General features: G+C 39.5%; 1 protein-coding gene across 1 annotated transcript in view; it reads right to left on the bottom strand.

Annotated features, from left to right (window-relative positions):
- WWTR1 (WW domain containing transcription regulator 1) overlaps positions 1-15,710 on the bottom strand; it is a 52,348-nt gene that overhangs the window by 7,848 nt on the left and 28,790 nt on the right. Inside the window, exon 3 of the mRNA XM_048314244.1 lies at positions 2,056-2,246. Within this exon, the coding sequence (XP_048170201.1) occupies positions 2,056-2,246 (191 nt within the window). The remainder of the gene's footprint in view (positions 1-2,055; positions 2,247-15,710) is intronic.

Here is a 15,710-nt window from a genome sequence, read left to right as displayed (position 1 = left end):
GTAGGATCCCCTGGACCAGAGAGAAGCCTCTGAGAAGTGTTGCCTTTTTGGGACTATTTGTACCCTTCCAAATACAGTGCATAACGGCCCTGGTGCACACAGAGAAGTGCTGGGGCACCTTCCCTGCAGGACCTTTCAGAGATTTTTGACTGACATTACCTCTACTGACTTCCATTTCCAAGAAGCTCTTAAGCAGCAAGCAGATTCTCTCTTTTTCCTTTGGAAAGCTGGTAAAACCAAATTAGTATAAAAGAACATTAACTCTTTATAGAATGACAAAACTGAGCAAGGAAACCTTTAAATAGACGCTATCATACTGGTTTTCTGAAATGCTGCCCTTCTTGCATGTACTCAGTCTAGAGTTCTAGGGTTTTAGCAACTACGTGAAGAGGAGGACAAAGAAGGAAAGAAATTCCCTAAGCCAAGAGCTTCCCGAGCTATGACCTCTTCCTGGCTGGGCATGCTGCTCCACCCCAGCAGCTGCTGCCAGGAATGGCTGTGGGGAGCCAGCAGCTGCTACTGGGCTGAAAGGTTTGTGACCCTCCAAAGAATCCCTCCCCTCTCACTCAAACACTCTGCACCTCCTGACAGCTGCTAGCAGCAGCGTACACCCTTACTCAGCATTTTTCCCTTATACAGATTACACTAGAAAAGCAAAAACAGATACAGAGGGTCAGGACAGGAGTAACTGAGTAACTGTACTCAGACACTGATGACCTGAGGGGTTCATTGAGTCCTCAGCTGCTAGGGTTCAGGATACTGAGGTTACTGGAAGGAAGTTCACAACATTCTGTTAGGAAGGAGAGATTTTGCATCTTGCTTTCCTCTCTAAGACTTACACCAGTTCTAAAAACTTTACTAATGCAACGTGATGCTGTACTGCTTCATGCAATGTGGAGCTTCAACAGACACCACAGGGGAAGGGTGGTACTGGGCACAGTAAGCAGAAGTCTTGATTGAGTACGGCACAGCTGCAGGGTGCTGTGAATGTACAGGTTTCAAAGTCAGCGAAGCAGGAAAACCAGCCCTTGTGTTAATGGCACAACTGTTTTGAAGCCTGATTTGCTCATCTTGAATCAAGAATAGAGCCAAGGAGAGTAAAAATAGCTAAACATGTTGTTAGCATAATGACAATAACGACTAAGCTTGTACCAGATATCCTCACTCTGTTCTCACACCCACCTCTATCATGAGCTCCTGATGATAAAGGAGAAGCTATACAAAAGACTTGAGACCACTGCCCATGTCAGAGACCACCACCTTAATCTTGTGAAAGTTGCCATTTTTAAAGGCACTTAGAACTGCCAACTGCAGCATTTGCAAGGCCACAAATAATGATATGTTTCTTGATAAAGTGTACTTCTTTCATGCTGTTTCTGAGAGAAACAGGTTATTTTGTTTTTCACTAAGGAATCCGATTAATATGCCATGCAAACACAACATCACCAGTGGACTTGTCTGTAACAGATGAAACACAATTCTTAAAACTTTGTACAATATGAGTCATTATATACAGCTGAAACTTAAGAAATAGAAGAATAAGCAAAACACCCACAAATAACCAACTCTGGAAAGTCTTCAGATCAGAGGTATTCATATAAGATGTGAATGTCATTTTATTTTAACTAAAAGGCAAAGGGTGCAAATTAAGAGAGTTGGGATTGGAGTCAAGAACAACTTCATATGTTCTGCCTTTATCTTCAGTGAAGTATGAATATGGTCTCCTATGCAAACCAAGTTAAACTGCGAATGAATCGGTGTTAGTTGCCCTAATTGCTTATGGATAGACACAGAACAGAATCTGGCCCTTACATGACTGTTAAAAAAAGATGTCAGGTCTGTAACTTCTGACTGATGGCCATTCCATGTTCTGTTCAGTGCTAGTTTCAAGAAAAAAAATGAAATTATCTATTCATATTAGCTTTTTGGTTACCCTTCTGTAAAACCATAGTTAGTCCTGACGTGAAGTAACAGAGCTACTAATTGTACGTGTTAAAAATTTGGATGCATTCAACTAAAAGCTCTTGAACAAAGTAAGAGTATCTTTGGTGTTACCTGTCGCAGTAACTCCTCCTGACGCATCCGAATTCGCTCCCTCTCCATCTGGATTCTCTGGAGCCTCAGCTTCTGCTGCTGCTGCTGCGTGGTCAATGAGCTGGGCAGGGTCAGCAGTGCAGGGGGCTGCGGGGGGCGGCTCTGCTGCGGCAGGGCTATGTTGGGGGGCAGCTGGGGCTGGGCATTCATGACTGTGGGAAAGACAAGAACTCATGGCACCTTGGGTAGGACTGTATTTTCAGATAACAGAGGGCCCAGGACACATGCTGCGCACTTATAGGGCTGCATTATTAGAATTACTATACTTCAAATGATTGAGAGAACTACTCCATCTGGCAAGATCTGCACTAGCAATTGCTTAATAAATGATTTTTCGTGTTCCGAGTGTATGAAACAAGAATACTTACAATACAACAAGTATTTATATTTATCCTGGTATGTTTAAATATTTACCTAATGAACAAGTAAAAAACATGAAACGTTTTTTTAATTGAAAATTCCTAAAAATGTGCGCCTATAACAGGCAGTTAGCCAGTAAAACTATTTCAACTTAACATTTTCTTTATTGACAGATTTAAATCAATTATGGTAAGAATAATCACCAGAAGCAATTTCCAACTAACAGCTGAAACCTTTTCTGTTAGGATATTCAGATTTGGAAATGACCCATTAATCCCCCACCATTGGCAGGATATTCACAAGGTTGACAGGGGAAGAACTCCATAGATGGCAGGGTTAGAAACAGGACCTTTAGTAAGTAAATCTGAGTTATACCCAGCTAAACCAGGTAAACCCCTTCACTTGCTGACAGAAGGCTGTTGCTGAGCAAGTTAATACTGCTTAGATGTTAATGTTACTTAAATCAGCATCACCTTTTCTGATCAAATTCAGAAACTATAAATCAGAGCAGAATTCTCTGTGTAATGGACATTTTTATTCATAGAATTGCTGTGAAAGAAATTCTAAGTCTGTGTAGCTCTGTGTGTGTCACTCTGGTGCCAACATGTCACAAAGCTAATAGAATGCCCTGTCACCTCAGACAGCAGGTATCACTTGGCCACGGAAACAGAGCCATCCATTCCCTCTAGAACTGTTTCACTCCTAGTACTAGGCTTGGGAAAAAGAGGAGGAAAATGAGACAAGAGAGGGGAAACTGCATAGCCTCTGTTGGTACCTCCTTTTAACTTTTGAGTAAAATGTATCAGCTCTCAGCAAGGCAACTCAAAAGCTGTCATAAACTGCAGAGGGAACCGCTCCTTCTTTTCCTTCCCTATCTTCACATTTCCAGTAAAAACAGACACAGTATCTAAAGCCAGTCTGGATTACAAGTGGGAGCCATGTACTGCTTTAAAAATTAATTGTCATTTTTGCAAGGATTCTTTCACAAAAGGGGCAACAGACTAATTAACAGAGCTCTTACCTTTTAACAAGAACACCTCAGATACTAAGAAAAAGAGAGACAGTATTTTTCTGTTCAAAGGACTAAGATTTTTATCTTCCTTATTATCTTGTCATCCTTGTTCTTACCATATGAGAACTACATCTCAACACAGTTCTGTGTTTCAAAGACCTGAACATGTTTATGCTGTGCCCATGTCTGACCCTTGGAGATTACAGCACATGTGGTTGGGGGGCAGCTGGGGCTGGGCACTCATGACTGTGGGAAAGACAAGAACTCATGGCACCACGTAAGAAATGGGTTGATTTTGCAGCTTGGATCAAATGTATGATACCCATACAATTCAAAATACTGAACTTCACACACTCCTGCCAGTTCCAAGTTAAAATTTTTATGCTAGCCAGTTTTCTGTCAGATGAGGTACTGTGTTTTTCTGCACCTGCAGTAACACTGGCACATAGACATTCAGCCAGCATAAACCTTGTCCTGCTGCGTTTGACAGAAATATTCACATGTGCTCATGTCAGCTCTGAATTAAATTTTTCCTCTGCGTGATCCAGTATCACACAGGTCCAGTACACAGAGACTGTGGAACCATATGACAGTGCAACTGTGTGATATTTCAGCTTCAGTGGCAAATCCAGCTCAAAAAATAATCCAAGTTAAAAGCAGTCCTGCAGTAATACAACCTTTCCAAGGAGTCAGTGTATGTTTGGTCCACAAACAGCTGTATCCACACAAATGTCATCAGACTTCCATGTGAAACCAGAATGACACCATCCACCATATCTTCCACACTCAGCTGCTTACTCCTGCCCACATGCTGCCCCTTTTACTGACCTGGCAAAAGCATTTTTGTGGCCACACAACAAACTGAAACACAAAAAGAATATATTTCTGGCTAGATCAGTTTCCAGCAAAAATAAATGTGCAGCCATGAAACTGGTTATATGCAAGATGGGAAAATAAGCTGTTTACAGGAAAGACAGGCTACAGCCAGCACTCGGCAGTAACTTTTCAGTCGTAAAACCCCAGAAAGGTTACCAAGTGCAGTGCTGGGACGAGAAAAGCAGGAATGAGAATTGGGTGCAGAAATCAAATTGATTTTATAATGGGAAAACAATATATAGAACCACATTTTAAGATGCAGTGAGTCTAGTCTTAGCCACATTAAAACACGTAAGAAATATTCTAAGTACAATTACATAAATTATATCAGTGTAAACCTGGTTTTAAATTGCCAAAACCATAAGTGCTCAGGAATTTAACTCTTTCTCATCTGCATAAGCATGTGCTTACATTTTTGGCATGTCAATGAATAGAAAACCATGCTAAGAATGGCTGAATGACCATGACAATATAGGACATTCTCTGCAAGAAAACTGTTTTCATCTAAGCAGCAAATAATACAACCAGGAGAAGTTAAGTAAAGAATAATAGCCTGCACGGTGTGTCTGGGGTGCATTCAGGATTAGGGCCTGAATTGCAGGACTATTTGTCATGGCTATTTATTACCTTTGCTATATAAAATACTCCCTTCTTCTTCATGTTGTATCACAGCTGAAATTATACATACAAGAAGGGAAAGAACAAGAAATAGGCAAATATGGAGGAATACTTCTCTCTCCACAATAAAACCCTCCAAGTCATTTCTTCTCATGGGGATGGACAGAATATTTTGGTTCAATGAACTCTATACCTTGGAGTAAATTACTTTTCCTTCAAGCAATATTCTCCAGTGTTACATACCATCAAGGAACTACTGGAAACTCCGTACAATGAGTGGAGTCAGCATTCCCATGCCTTGACATTAGGACTATAGAAATTACACCAGACTGAATCTCCTACAAGTCAAGTATGCCATAAGTATGTGATCATACTTCTAAGAAACAACAAAAACCCATTCTGCTCCCAAAGCAGGTATTTATATCATCTGGGTTAGCTAAAGCTATGTTAGGCACAGTTTTGCAAGTTTGAGTCACATTTTTCTCCAGAATATACTGCTTCAAGGAAACATTCAGGCAGCTCTCCATTCAGTTTGAATGCTTTCATAACAGCCCGAACAGGAGAGACTCAGAAACACCAAGTACAGAGGAGTCATGTATCTGTGCTTTCAGCCAAGAACAGATAGTTTTGTTGAGGTATCAGAATATTTATAAAGTCTAACTTAAAATGGAACATTAAATTGATATGGCAATAAAATTTTTTATTAATATAATTCAAAACCAGTCTATAAATACAAAGATGCTAAGGCCCAGAGTTTGATCCTACAAAATGCATAAAAGCATCATTTCACTTGAATTATTCTTGAGTGCCATCACAACAGTGTCCCATATGCAAATTCAGGACATATATGGTCTATTTTGTGAAGTCAAATCTAGTCCAAATCTTTTTGGACACGTGCATGCATGCATCCATAAAATGCACACTAAGTTAATCTGACATAGCTCACAACAAATACTAACTGAAAATAAAACCAGTATAAAACGCAAGACTATTAGGTGATTCTTTTTTTGTATCAATTACAGAAAGAAACCAAAACCTGGGGTATTCTGCAGCACTTCCCACAACAACTGCTGCAATCAACTGCTCTAAAAATATATCCTAAAGTCAAAATGGTACATGTGCAGTAATAAAATAGCTGAATCTGGGAAATTGAATTACTAGCTGGAGTAATTAAATCATAGCAGAGTTGCAAATACTCTTTTGCACTGGTTCCACTGAATGGCATTGAAATTATGATGAGCAAGCCTTCAGTTAATGTGTTAAGTGTAGGGCTTTCTTACACCAGCAGTTCACACATGATGGCATGATGAACATGTCCTCTGCAAAACAGCCTACCCAAATGGTGCCTCAGCCTCAGACATTTGAATAGTACTGCCCATCACCCTCCTGGGGGCTTCTGGAGCCTGGGCCATATGACATGCAGCAAATCATTTCTTGTTTGAAACTCCCACAGGACCATGAGAACAAGGACATGCCAAGCACAGAGAGGAAGTGCTGACCCTCCACCCTCGGCCAACTGCCACCCTGAGTCACTGCCACGTTCCTCAGGACAGCTCTTGGCCTATGTTAGGTGATTTGGGCACTAAAAAGCCTCTATACGGTTTGTGCACCAGCAAATACCCACAGACAGTAGATAAACCCTTTGTTTGTGTCACATTGCCCTGCTTGCTCAGCTCTCCCCACTGTGCAGGACACCACTGACCTACTGCGTCATACCAACAGCAACTCCTGAGCTGGAAGCTGTGTCTCAACATGCACACATGCTGGCCTGCAACTGGGGTGTCACACTAACTGACACATCTCCCAGGACAAGAGAGGGGTGTGGAGTGTGCTCCTTGAGGAGGCAGAGTATGGGAGAAAAGCTCAAAGACCTGCTGCCTGCAGAGGCACCACTGCTGCAGCTGGGCTGGACCACGCTCTGCAAATACAGAATCACCAACGTGAAGGTCTCACTCTGTACATAGGATTGAGCACAGAAGATAAATAAGAGAAAGGAGTGGAAAGATTTTATTACCTCAGTGGGAAAAGTGAACAAAAATGAATAGGACGGTATTACTGGGAATAATCCCCAAAAGTAATACAGATGGAGTAGATACATTACAGAGAAAGTAAGCCCCCAATGCAAGACAGAAAACATGCACAGAAAGGAACACCTTGGCTCTCAGGAAATATTGTTTCTCATAATAAACTGATAATAAAATGTCTGCAAGCATCAGAGATGATCTAACTGAAACATCCAGAAAAATTGAAACAGTAATAGCCAGTCATGCTAGAAACCATACTTGTGCACGTAAAGTATACTTGTATACTATAGAAACTATACAAGTGCATTGGCTCCAGTTAAAGGAGCTGTGAATTCAGAAAGGGACAAGCTGACCGAGAACACAGCCTGGCGACCACAGGAAGGGTGGTGAAAATTTTCAGACTGTACACAACAGTCAAAGGCTATGAAGGACAGAACGACATTAAAACCTTTGGTGACACAAGGCTATGAATGACAGAACCACCTTAAAATCTCTGGAGACACAAAACCCTCGGGCATCTCATAGTTTTTGTTGATATCCGGCATTTTCAAGAAGAATTTTGCAACCGCACAGGAAAGCCCAGCACTTCTGATATTAAGCAATCCAAGGACACTGTGCAGACTTCTGACTTACCAAGACAAATTTCTTCCCATTTATGGTGCTAAGAATAGCATCCAGCACTGATATCCTCCAGACAAGCCAGGAGTGAAATACAGTGAATTTTCAACATTTTAACTCTATGGTTTGTTCAGGACCCAGGTTAAACTTATTACTGATGCAGATCAGGCTTAGCTGCATGGACCAGGGGTGAATTAGTCCTGGACTATCTCCAGGGCCAGTCTGCATCTAAGGGCAGCTTTATTACCTGTAGGTGGTGCAAAGCCCACACTAATAAATCCTTCTGGACCTTGTGGAAAGCATGCAGGCAGATCCAAACCATCTTTGCAACTTGCTTCCAGAATCAGGTGTTCTACAGAGCACAGCACAGATTGATGCCAATGTGTAATCCCACGGGAGGTTTAGATTGGTGATTAGGAAAAATTTCTTTGCCAAAAGGTTTGTCCAGCTCTGGCACAGGCTGCTCAGGACAGTAGTAGGGTCCTCATCCCCTGAGAGATTTAAAAGCTGTGTGGTTGTAGCACTTGAGGACATGGGTCAGTGGTGGCCTTGGCAGTGCTGGGTTAATGGTTAGACTCGATCTTTGAGGGCTTTTCCAACCCAAATGATTCAATGATTCTGATTCTATCAGACCTGGGCTAGATCTTCATACAATTTCATATGCAACACTAAAGGTAGTGTCAGGTAGGTTTTGTCCTGCAACCCTAACTACTTGGGCAAACCCCAGCATCCAGGTAGAACACCAGTCTTTTCAAAAGAAGAGTGGCAAAGTATGATGATACAGTTGTTACAGGACTAAGACTTCTTACTGCTTTAGCAATTTTCACTGTGTCAGTTTTTCAAACAACAAGAAAAAAAAATTGGAGTAAACTGAGTTGCTTTGCTTAAGGGTAAAGCTACAATAATATGTATAGAGAAAACAGAAAAATATTGTATCTGGAATACTTTTAAGCATGCCTGATAGGTCTGATATTGTCTAGACTTCAAATTAATAGTGTATCTTTAAATACATTGGTAGAATAGAAAGAATCCCAACAATGGACAAATTACCTTTGTACATAAGGTTAGTTTGTGAAAAATATTTTACTTAAGTGCTTTTCCTGGAACTGCTCAACTGAACCAGAACTGAACCCAAGCAGTAAAAGTGGGTTGGTATACAGCTGGTAACGCCTTGTCACTAAAGGTATGAACAAGGCCAGTGAAAGGAAAGTCCTGCATCAGCCCTAGTGAGCAACTTAATGACATTCTACAAATCTCTGTTCCTTGTGATACAGTCATATGGCATATCTGTTGTGCTATCTATGGGGTTTTAGTAATGTCTGCTTTAATTTATATTTCACTTTTGAATTTGTATTTGAATGGTATGAGAAACATAATACAGTCTGTATTAAAAAAGAAAAACCTGCAGTTCACATTCCAGCTAGACTGCCCAACACAGACCCTACTCTCAGTACACTGATACCATCAGACACACCAGGGACCCTTGACAGCTTCTCTCAGCCAGAGCTCTGTGGAGCCTGGGACCATGGGGCTGGTTTTGAGAGGTTAAAAAGTTGCTAAGGACAAATAAATGGTCTTCAGTAAGCTTCAATTCACTAGGCAAGGTCTGGGACTCCAGTATAATATTTCCAAAGTTCTGCAAAGAAAAAAATATTCAAAAGCTCAAATCTACCACTCTGTGGTAAAGGAGACTGTGTCTAACATAAGAGGAGAAAAGTATTCATCATTACAGCAGACAGACCCAGGGTGGCCTTGAATTCAGTTCTCTTGGGGAAAACCAAATTCATTTTGCAAAAGGAAGTCTTTTCAATAAACAGCCATCACACAATTATCCAGCCCAAATGAAATCAAGTAAAAATACGGAGCTAAGTTCCAAACCTGAATTACATGACCACAGTTTCACTGCAGTCCATGAAATTGCAACTATTTAGTTTACATCTCAAGTTAGACCTATGTAGTTTTCTTTTTCCAGTTAGATGAAAAATAAAAGCATTTTATTGTTTTTGTTTGCTTTTAAATTAATAATGATATTCTAGCGAATTAGGTTTTCTGACATTGTAGGAGACCTTTCTGTTGATGACTTTGCTGGATATATACTAAGCAAGGATTATTTTGTGGACAAGAGACACTGCAAGTTGTAGAAGCCAAAACATGCAAGTGTCAATCATTTTTGACATATGCATTTAACTGATTGCACCAACTTTTTAAGTGTCAGAAGTGTCTGGATGCAACTGTGGATATTTCTGCTCTGTTTATAGGCAGCCCAGACCCAAATTCAGATGAACTAGCCAGTGCCAGGTCTCATGCAACACAGTCTGGCGAAAAAAAAATGTCTACAAAGGTTAAAAAAAAAAAAAAAATTAACCCAGCCATACTACAGTTCTGATTTAGTCATGACACTGCAAAGAAGAAAAGACTGGGCTCCTCTCCTTTTCTCTCTCCACTTCAGCCAACAAAGAATTGCTTGTTTCATTTATTTCCCAGAAAGAAGCATTAGCCTTCCAACAAGGTCAGCAAAAAATGCTGCTTTTCAGTTCTGGTGCATTTTGTTCCAAAAATCTGTAAAGTATTAAAGCAAAAAGTTGCACTATCCCAGTGCATAGAGACTCCTTTATTCAGATTTCTGAGCTGAAAATAGCTATATAGAGATTTCTCAACAGTTTCAACTGTTAACGTCTGTGATACTCACATTTAACTAATCTTTCCCATCTTCGATGATTTAAGATTAAAAAAACCCATACAAACAACCTGCAGGTGCAACATCAAAGCTATGATTTAGCAGAAAGTTATTTAAAAGATTAGAGCTTTACTTTGCAAGCACTTTTAACAATAAGTTATCAGTATCAACAATATAAGTATCATTAACAACAAATGACGATGGGGGCTGCTTGAGTAGAGAGCTTTAATGCTAATGACTAGTTACGGATGACTGCTGGATTTAAAATATTTAATAAATTATTTTTACTTTTGCATTTCATTCACTTTGAAACTATGGAAATTACCCTCCACTCTTGCACCGGCATATGTTTGGATTACTAACCTTAACGGGAAATGCTTACACCAAGAGGAACGTCTTTGTGTCAAAATTAAAAATGAGTAGAATTTGAAAAAATGCCAACATCTCTCTCAAACACATCAACCTTTAACATTTCAGATTTACTAGATGGTCAGTTGCTGGTTTAAAGGTGTGTGTCCTTTGACACAACTGGATTTAATTTACCTGATACTGAAGGTAACTCCTATTAGACTCTGGACCTATTAACCACTGTCCTTACACATAAATAAATTACTCCATTTGAAATCTGCCTGATAAATCACCTGTGAGAGGTTTTAATTGCAAACAACAAAAACTCCCTCATTCTTTCAAGAGCTGCATCACAAAACTCTCATTCCCACAGAGTGTGCAAGTCTTCTACAATGCTTTCAGCTCTCCTCTAAGTAACGATCAGAAGCACCGACCACAAATGAATTATATTTGGTTCTTTCAGGATATCCAGTAATTAAAAATGACCTGGAACAGGAAGCCTTTCCACCATGCAGGTGGTATGAGGGTATGGACAACACAGAGGGAAAAACATGTTCCTCTCAGTGTCACACATTTCTAGCCAAATTTCCAGCCAATACGAACTAAGACTTGAAAAATCTAGACCTCTTCATGGACATTAGTGAACACTAAAATACATATCATCTGGTTTTGAACACTTTGGGAGTTTCTATGTTCTTATCTCCAGAGACTCACTTTGACATAGTTACCAAAACTGCCTCTTATCATCCTTAAACAATAGTAGCTACACCTCTTTTATCATGGCAGGATATGGAAACTTTGGTTCATGTGTTTATTGTTCCTAGATAGGATTTTTGGCATTGTTTTATTGATTGGATTTCCTGGCTGGTTAAAAAAAATGAAAGCAGAGGTAAAGTGCTATAATTCCCAGCTGTCCAGACCCATTTGAAATACCATTAGCAATACAGCTGAAAGCTAAACTTCTTATATTCTGGATGATTTTCTAGTGAACAACAAGTTGTCAGTGTCAGAGGCTCTTCACAATAAAAAATTCTAATGTGTAATACCCAATGTCCTTCATCTTAGAGAACCAGTGAATTAATAGTGAAAGCCATCCTGCTTGTATCACTTGGGTCATGCCTGCCTGTGGGTCTTGACAGAGTACCTTCTAAGGTAAGCCTCTCTTCTTCAGAAGGGAAAAACAAAAATTAAATAGTTCTTCACCTGGAGTTTGATACAAGAAGTTAATGTGGTTGAACTCTCAGGATCAATGCATACACTGACACTAAACAAACTAACTTCAGGCTTTCCGCTGTCTTCTGCCTGAACTGCTTGATTTATAAAATGGAGATAAATATTACCAGCTTCTGCCAGAGATGACCCATGTTATTTTTCTTATACTCTGTATTTACACATAATCTGGATGAGCTTTGGTGGCTTCAGTTAGACCATTTTCAACCACAGTTGGATAAATTGAAAGCCCCTATCGACACCCAAACAAACTCAGAGGCATTTCACAAAGCGGCAGTTCCCAAAACTCTCAGACCAGCAAACTCTGGGCACTGCTTAAACACACATTTCAGTCACTCACATGGGACATAGAGTAACTGTGCCTTGCAGCGTGCAACAGCTATTTGCTCCAAGGCCTAAATTCCACATCCAACTGTGCCACAGGGTGGGCCAGAAGTCTTCTGAGGTTTTTTGCAGATAGTATGTTTTTTTTGTATGAGCTTTTTAAGGAAATCACATATAAATTCAAGCTAACTTTATACAGAAAACGTAAATACTATTAGAGGGGTTCATTATGGCAAAGTAAGTTGCAAACTGTTAAATTTGGAAAATACTTAAATGAAGACCAGATTGTGCTTACCCACTGGATGAAGAGTACAGTCACAAAAGAAATCTCTTTAAAACAGTTTGAAGGGAGAAGGATGGAAATAACAATGGTTTTGAGTGTTGCATAACGTAGAATAGAGAAAGACTACAAAACAAGTAGCATTTAATTAAAAAAAAGTTGCGAAAGAAATTCCTGTAAGGATCTAATTTTTCCTCTACATCTTGCTACACATAGCTCAAAATCATCCTCCACAATCTTTTTACACCAGGGAATGCCATGAAGGCAGAAAGGCGTGTGTAGCTCAGATTCAGGCACCCCTGCAGGAGGTCTTCGATCAGGCAGCAGTGTGACCCTTAGCTTGGTGCACTGCAACTGCTCTCTCCTTCCTCTCAGGCACAGGGGGTCCCTGCAGATTGGTCTCCTTGTTCAGGGACCCAGGCCTGACAACTAAAACAAGGATTTGGAGTAACTCCTTCTTTCACATATGGCCCTTCATTCTACTGCATTAATTGATTGGCAAGAGATAGTTAATACCTTATCCATCAGCTGGAAAAGACTCTGTTTTAGAATGGGCAGAAAATTAGGATCTGTGCAGGATCAGCATCACAGTAAATGAAGTTTTTGAAGTCCTTACAAAGACACAAGAAATACACTGTTTTCTGCTTGTCTTCAGTCTGAGGCTGATAATTTTTCCTTTTGCTTCCAACAACAAAACATACAACAAAAACATTGTATTAATGCTGCCCTTTCCTTAGTATATACATCTACAAATCATCTTAGAAGAATAACGATGGTAAAATGTTAAGAAAAAACATAGTGAATAAGTCTGAATATATGCTAACCTGCAAGACTATGCTTTCAATCTATGTGACAAATTTCCCTTTTCATTCATGAAATGTCACTGAATTTAATGGTGGTGTGTAAATGAGCACAGAAGCTTGCTAGTATATACTACTTTTCTGTAAATTTAACAAGATGCATCAAAGGAAAAAACACCTTCCGATGCCTTTGTTCTATAACATTTAAAAGGCAGTGCTTTAAATATAAGTGTGAAAACTAATACTAATGAAGTGTTCACTTATAGCTCATAAATAGGCAACATAAAACCACAGTAAAGAAAAGGTAGAAAAATACAGCAGATTTTTAAAAGTATGACTACTAACTTCAACCAACTTTCACTATATGCTTTTGCATGCCTCCAGCACAGGCATACTATGATTTGGTATCACTTAGTCACACTCTGTGCTTTGATAAAACGTTTGTAAGTGCCTTAGTGCAATTTCCAGCAAATATTGCTGAAAGAAGTTTATAAACCAAAGAAACAAGCCATACAAAACAAACCATATTTTCCTCCTCTTCATAAGAAGTACAACAAGGAAAACATATTTTAGTAACTGGAAGTGCAGATCAGTGTGCAGACCTGAAATACTTATATCCTTTTCTTTCAAGAGGCACATCTTCAAAAGAAAAACTTCTTTTAATTCCTACAGTACGAAAAAATAGAATATGCTAAGGCAAAAGACGGATGCACAGACTTCATTTGCTGCAAAGTCACAAAATTAGGGCCAGAAGAGTGGTATCTAGCTGGGTATCTAGCTCCTGGTTCTCCTCTGATGTCTGTGAGATGTCGACACAATCACTTCTGGCTCCGAGGTCTGACTGCCAGGCCAGCACTGCTCACTGCAGCAGACCCAGGAATGCGGGTGTTAGCAGTTACACTGCTGGCAGAACAGAGGAGCAGGAAGGCCCTTCCTTTTGGCTACGGCAATTTAAAAATAGAAACATTCTACTTTAGTACTGGAAACGACAGTCAGATGTATTTTAAACTGCCACGTGAAGTATTCAGAGGCTGCAGTGCTCTGTTCAGATTACTGCAATCTTTCTGTGTAATTTCTCTATGTGTATATACATGCATATACACACAGTTTCTAGATTAAATCTTATAAGTTATCATTTTTAATAGAATAGTGTTACACTTAGTGTGTCTTTGAAAGCCACCAAAATGCGAAAAAGCTCACCAAGACATATTGATGGAATGTTTTCTGGATTAAATAAATACAGACACAGTGTAGATTTTTACATACTGCTTCTAGTGGGAAATTCAATCACACATCTGAACCACTACACCAAGAACTGCATAAACACCTACCAAAAAGTAGAACCTCATCATATATGTATATATATACGAAGACTACTGAATGAAATACAGACTGTATTTAATGGGATGGATTTTGAAGTCTGTGGAAATACACTTACTGGGCACCTGAAGTACCTTCAAGAACAGACTCTTCATTAGATACAGACTTTTATTTCTAATCCTTTGAATCTCAAGAAAGACCCTCCTCTAAAATTCAGTGTACATTAGTTTACATCCAGGATTTGGCTTTCATTCACTTCCACTAATAAACTGAGGGGAAAAGTGCTCTGTACACTGTCGTGATTTATGGCACGGCTATTTTTTAACTAGGGACAATGTAACAGATGTTAACATAAGCGGAGGAGGTGGTATGAACAAAAACCCTGCTGTCCTATTCTTACCTCTTGGCCATTCCAGCACTGCTATAAACAGACTGACCCACACGCAGCTGTGGTTTGAAGCCACAGCAGAGCAACTGTTAGTTTTACCACACGCTATGACACTGCAGATAGTCCAACCTTTCAGATTTTATTCAGGTTTCTTTTGCAGACATCCATTCTCACATTATGATTTGCTACTTCCCACTAAGTCACGTAACATAACCAACACTCTTACTGCATATATGCAAGCAAGGCAGTTGTTGAGAGAAAGGTAGAAAAAAGAACTGAAGTTAATTACCTCAGAGGTCAGCCTAGGTGTTTCTTATAAATTTAAGACAAAAGTAAATATTGCACTACTTCTACTGGTGACCATTAGCAGACAAATGTTCAGCATTTTCTTGGCATGTGAAGAGACAGCACTCATAAACCACCATGCAAGTGAATAATCAAGACATCATGAGATCAACTTACCAAAAATTAACCAGAACAAGAATCTGCTATGTGTTTTTAAGTCTGCCTTTTTGACATAGTTTTGTGATCTTGAGGCTGTAAGCTTACCTGTTCTCATCTTCTTGAGTGGTAGAAAATTTAAAGCTCCAGGAGTGAAATATTAGGGATTATTTATAATTCTCAATTACACATGAAAATGTTTTCTTCCATTCACAAATTTTCTTTAAAATTTTCAGAGTTTTCATGGCTTTATTTTCATTAAGGCTTAAATCTGGCAATATCAGATTGATGTAAGTTGAC

This window comes from Corvus hawaiiensis, chromosome 10, assembly GCF_020740725.1.
Source record: "Corvus hawaiiensis isolate bCorHaw1 chromosome 10, bCorHaw1.pri.cur, whole genome shotgun sequence".
NCBI classification, from domain to species: domain Eukaryota; kingdom Metazoa; phylum Chordata; class Aves; order Passeriformes; family Corvidae; genus Corvus; species Corvus hawaiiensis.
Note: the sequence above shows the minus strand (reverse complement) of the source record. Positions and strands in the feature narration are given on the sequence as shown.